Source organism: Protopterus annectens, chromosome 3.part0 (genome assembly GCF_019279795.1).
Source record: "Protopterus annectens isolate FY-2018-M chromosome 3.part0, PAN1.0, whole genome shotgun sequence".
NCBI lineage: Eukaryota > Metazoa > Chordata > Ceratodontiformes > Protopteridae > Protopterus > Protopterus annectens.
In genome coordinates this window covers 225,905,777-225,911,776 of record NC_056731.1, presented here as the reverse complement: position 1 = coordinate 225,911,776, position 6,000 = coordinate 225,905,777, and the positions used below count along the sequence as shown (strand labels likewise).

General features: G+C 38.5%; 1 protein-coding gene across 1 annotated transcript in view; it reads left to right on the top strand.

The window, feature by feature from the left end:
• LOC122796318 (ATP-dependent translocase ABCB1-like) overlaps positions 1–6,000 on the top strand; it is a 329,590-nt gene that overhangs the window by 257,857 nt on the left and 65,733 nt on the right. The window contains exon 23 of the mRNA XM_044064705.1: positions 2,380–2,480. Within this exon, the coding sequence (XP_043920640.1) occupies positions 2,380–2,480 (101 nt within the window). The remainder of the gene's footprint in view (positions 1–2,379; positions 2,481–6,000) is intronic.

Here is a 6,000-nt window from a genome sequence, read left to right as displayed (position 1 = left end):
TGACCTATTGGCTTTCATAAAGCATGACTGGTGTACGTAATGTGTGTGTATTTGTGTATCAAGATTATGTGAAGAAAATTAATGACTGACTTCTGACAGGAAAAAGTTTATTTCATAAACTTGCAAGCATTATGTAATGTGTCTGCATAATATCTTATTATTTATATTTTCCTTTTAACATTGTGTTCAGATGTACTGTTAGTTCCCCCAGCAATATATTTCATATGTTAACATGAAATGATTCAGCCATAGCTCCTACCTTATAGACAAGGCAGAGAGCACCCGTAAGTAACCTGTAAGAAATAAAGTACATTGACCGTTCCTGTATCTGTTCTGCTAGCTTGTACTTTTTCAAGTTGTTCCAGATGGCTTGTTTGAATGCTACAAAATTCAGCACTGTATTCACTAATGGCCAGGTATCTGCATGTCCTCCCCATGGTTGGATGGACGTTCGAAAGACATGGATAAATGGCCGTGCCTTCGTTGAAGGTTGGATGTCGAGCTGGCACCTCGGCGTTCGTGAAAATCTACTGCCAATCATTAGTGGACTGGAGTTCCGCTGTGGTGACCCCTAACCGGGAAAAGCCGAAAGACAACAACATTCACTAATGGCCAGGTCAAATCAGTGACGAATGAAGAGGTGTGGGGGGGGGGGCTCCCTTGACTGACTACTCATATCCTTTCAATTAGAAGGGCTGAAGAATAAATTCATTTTCACTGTGGGAAAGATGTATTTGTCAGAGTTGAAGTTGCTCTATATTATTGTCCCTAGACTTTTAATAATGGTGTCCTTTTTATGTTCTGACCTTTCATTTTGTAATCAGAAATTATATCCTTTTTCCAATATCTCATAATACTGTGTTTAGTGGTTGGGAGAGTGGCCTAATGGTTAAGGTGTTTGCCTTACAAATACAAGGTGCAGGGTTTGAGCCCCACAAGGGATAACTGGCTAGGCTTAAAATGGCTCACAAGGGCAGTTAGCTTAGTACTAACCTATGAAAGATGAAGGCACGATCAGTGCACCAGGTGTACATATTTGTAGACCATCTTGGAGAACTTTGGCATGTTAAATCGAAGTAATTATTTACCTGTCTTGTTGCTTCACTTTTTGGGCATCAAATCTGTTGGATGTTTGAGTAAACAAAATAAATTTATATAAATAAGTCAAAAATAAAAGCAACAGTAGGCAATCTCAAAGAAGATTTAAAATCAATAGGTAAATCCACTTTTAAAATTTGCCATAGTCTTCATATATTTATTATACCAGCAATACTTCTGTTGAGATGCAAATGCTGTCATCCAACATTTTTTTTCTAAATGTGCTTCAGACACACAAGATACATTATTATACCATGATCCCCCCAAAACGTGCACGCTGATTGGCCAGCGTGCCCGTTGTAAATCGAGTTATACTAATGGAAAAAGGTCCGGTCGCCCGGACTTTTTTCCATTAGTATAACTGCTTTTTAAACACTGTCTCGCTATGTTAAATGGGTTTAACATAGCGAGACAGCTTTAAAATAAGCAACGGAGATCTCCATTGCTTATTTTAAAGCTGTCTTGCTACGTTAAACCCATTTAACATAGCGAGGAAGTGTTTAAAAAGCAACGGAGAAAGCAAGATCCCGTTGCTTTTTAGTGTCTCGCTATGTTAAATGAGTTTAACATAGCGAGACAGTTTTAAAATAAGCAACGGAGATGTCCGTTGCTTTTTTTTTACTGTCTCGCCATGTTAAACTCATTTAACATAGCGCGACACTAAAAAAAACCCAACGGAGATCTTGCTTTCTCCGTTGCTTTTGCTCAACTCTGATGTACCGCGCAGGCGCGCAGTACATCAGAACCCGCGCGATGCCAGACATCTGCGGAAGGGCAGTAAACAGGCATTATACTATGCCATTATTTAAGAAAAGTAACAGTTTCTTTTCTTAAATAATGTCATGGTATAATAGCAATAACCCACTTCTGGGTGTGGGTAATGCTAAATTTACCACGGTTGGCTGTTTGGTCCTCGGCCGCCTCGGGACCAAACCACGCCAACTGTGGGTAAATTTAGCATTACCCACACCCAGGCGTGGGTTATTGCTATAATAATGACTGACAACTTCATCTGCTCCATAAATTGCCATAAAGTTGCAAAATGTATATCTTGATTCAGTGTCATTTACAGTGTAAACAGTTGTGAATTGTTATTTGATTTGCTTTTAATGGCTCATGAATTTAGAAGGCTATCATATTTATAATTCTAGCTAATGTCGCCAAGCTATGTAATAAGATACCTCCCATGTTAAGATCTAATGACAAGCAAACATGAAGCATAAGTCCCACTACTGAACTGTCATTGTTAACACTGGTTATTTGTGTATATCTCTTTACCAGATTTCAACAGAAGCAGTAGAAAATATAAGAACTCTTGTCTCCTTGACTCGTGAAGAAACGTTTTATAAAAAGTACAGTGACAGCTTAGATGGTCCTTACAGGTAAGATAGTTGTCTTTTTATTTAGAAAAAAAACCACACATGCAGTACTAGGAACCAGTTTCTTTAAGCTATTGGTATTAACCATAAATTCAAAACCCAGGTAACTGCATTTTTAGCATTCCAAAGCAAATGACTTCTTTACATTTTCAAAAAAATGTATCTTTCATTTTTCCCTAGAGTGATTCATTCCTTTTTCAACACTGACATTCTGTGATCCTTACAATTATAATAAAAAAAATTGATTATTAAATTAGACTAATTCCATTTGAAAAGTGTTTTGCTTCTTGTTAAGTGCATATAGCTATTTTCATTTTGTACTTTTGTCAACATGGTGTTTTCTGTCTTCATAGGTTCATAGGAGTTTACTAGGCTAATGACCACAAGGGCCTTTTTAAGCCTAGCCATGCATCCCAAATTTCTGACTGATACCTTTCATAGGTGTAAGCATGGGCCTGGAAGATGAACCATGCCAGGCATAGATCTCCCCTCAAAAGCCTGTAGGAGGCAAAATACAGGGATAGGGCCTTGAGGCGGTCTGCATAGGACATTTTACTTATGTCCTGTATTCTTTTAGTGAGGAATTTCTGTGGACGTTCCAATTGTTGGATATGCCTGGTTAGGTAGATACAAAACGGAGCATTGTACTCGATGATATGTCTGATGAATGCCGAATACTGTGGAAAAATGACTTCCTTGGACTTAGATGCCAGAACAATCTGGAGTCTAGGGATGAGAGAAATTGCATTCCTTTTCTGATTTGCTATCTATACTCTTCTAGTCCATAGTAATATGTGTATGAATGACTGAAATGACCTTTCATAACTGTTTTTTAGCCATTGTTAGCACAGTAGCAGTTTCTTAGTCTTTCTAGATGATAGCCTCTTCAGACAATTTAGTAAAGTCATCCTTTTTTCATGATGTAAAACTGCTTGGGGAATTTGACTGGCATTATAGAATATTACTGAATAGCAGATTATAAACTGGGTGGCGCAGTGGAGCAAGGATTAAAATTCTCACCTCACAGCAAGAGGTTCTCCTGTTCGATTCTTGGCTGGGGTGCCTTCTGTGTGGCATCTGCATGTCCTCCCTGCATTTGCCTATGTTTCTTCCAGGTACTCTGGTTTCCTCCTACATTCCAAAGACATGCATTTGGAATGTTTCTCCCCAGGTCTTCACTGAAAAATACACTCTGTCCTAGTTGAACTTTCCCGGTCAACAGATGTTAAATAAATAAATAATAAACAGAAAAGTTGAGACTTTAATGGCTTTACTTGTCGGGCAGTATGTCTTATCACAACTTAACTAGTGATGTTAGAAGCAACAAAGTCTGTCAAGTGCTGTTTCAAGAAAGTGGATTAATTGTGAGGAGACATTCACAATGATTTATTTATTTATTTATTTATTTATTTTTTATATTTGTTAACCAGGAAAATCCAGCTGGACCAGGTCCATTTTCAGTGGAGGCCCGGGGAGAAAAGTTCCACAATTAAGAAGACATTTATACAATTAGAGATATACATACATTTATACAATTGGAGATACACATACAAAACAGGTAATAGCGCAAAATGTATTTACAAGTAGAGTTATTCTTTACTTTGTTAACTATAGTTAAACTTGCAGTGCAGGACCAAGATACAGTTTTGAGAAATATTTACAAGGGTTCAGTGAAAGAGTTTAGACAGATATATTCAGAGTTTGGTTTCCAGTAGTTACCAGGTCTTGCAGGACAAAAGTTACAGTTTGAGATAGTTTCATAAAGATAGTAAGAACTGCTTACAGATTTAGTAAGTATGTATGGAAGGGAGCAGAAAGAACAATATAATATATGTTAAGAGTCAGTGTTTCAATGTGCATAGATATAGTGTGATGTTTAGACTGGAGTAGATTGACAGAAGATAGAACAAAGGTATAGGGATTGTCATGTGATACATGGGTAAATCCAAGTTGTCCTGAGATGAGATTTGAGTAATTTTTTTGAAGTTTGTATTTGTTGTTATGGAGGTTATATTGGTGGGGAGATTGTTCCATTTTTTGGCTATGATGTGGGAATTAAGGGCTTTTCCTGCAGTGTTGTTACAGTAGTAACACTGAGGAGGGGTTTATTGGAAGAGCGCAGGGGGTGATTGGAGTGGGAGGTTATTAGATGACTGAGGGCTGGAGTTTTGTCTGGCTGGTTTCTGATGTTAAAGACGTAGGTGAGTTGTTGGTAAGATAGTAAGTTAGGAAATTCAAGCCATTGAATTTCTTTTAGTACTTGGCAGTGATGAGTTCTAAAGGGGGAATTGTTGGAAAATTTAGCTATTTTTTGTAGCACGCTTCTAACTTACCCAGATCTGAATTTATAGTGTGGGTTAGCATAGGTGCTGCATAAGTAAGTGTCGATAGGAGGTGTGTTTGAGCTAGAGTGATGCATGCTTTTTCTGTGAGAGAGTTTTTGTGCCTGTATTGGGTTCCCATTTTCTTATGAACCTTTAGAATGGTTTGTGCCTTGTGAAGATCAAATGCTAAGTTGTTGTCTATTTCAACTCCTAGGAGTTTTGTGTGAGTAGATGGAGAGATGATTCCTAGATGAGATAGAGAAAGTGGAGGTGGAAGATTTAGTTTTATTAGGTGAGAACAGCAGAAGTTTGGTTTTGTTAGGATTAAGTATAAGTTGGATGTCAGTGATCCAATTTTTAGTAGCAGAGAAAGATTCCTGGGCTAGTTGTTGAAGGGTATTGACAGATGGGGCTGCACAGATGAGAGTGGAATCATCTGCATACTGAATTAGTGAGGTAGAGGAGGTATATAGAATGTTTGTAAAAATCGTGAAAAGTAGTGGGCCAAGTATAAATCCTTGAGGTACCCCTATTGAGTTGGGGAGAGGAGGGGATAGCTCATTATTCATAGGTTCATAGGTAGGTACTAGGCTATTGGCCCTAGGGCCTATATAAGCCTAGTCAAACGGTACCCTGGCTTTTGCCACCCAAGAAAATTATTTTCCTGTGCCCCTATCAAGCAGAGCCACAGAAGTGATCCCCGGGGTGAATTTCCTATCTCCCATCCAATCATCAAGATTTTTCTTGAAGAGTGCTAATGAGGAGCTTTGTTTGATATAGATAGGTAGTTTGTTCCAGAGTATGGGAAGTCTCTGGGACAGGAATCTATCTCTCCAACATGTTCTGTTTATTGTGGTGACAAGGTTTAGGCCCCTAGAGCATGTAGCTCAGAGGGATTGGGATTTCTTTACGTGGAGCATATCCAACAGCTCTGGGTTTGACATAGCTTTGTATGTTAGGCAGAGATCACCTCTGAGTAGATGATATGTGATAGAGTAAAGCTGGAGTTTTTTGAGTCGGTCTGCATAGGGCATCTGTTTGAGGTCGGTAATCCTCTTTGTGAGGTATTTCTGTGGCCTTTCCAGTTGTTATAGATGTCTTGTGAGGTACATACCAAAAGGGGCATTGTACTCTATAATGGGTCTAATGAGTGATGAGTATTGGGGGAAAAATGACATCTTTTTTCCTGGATGAGAAAC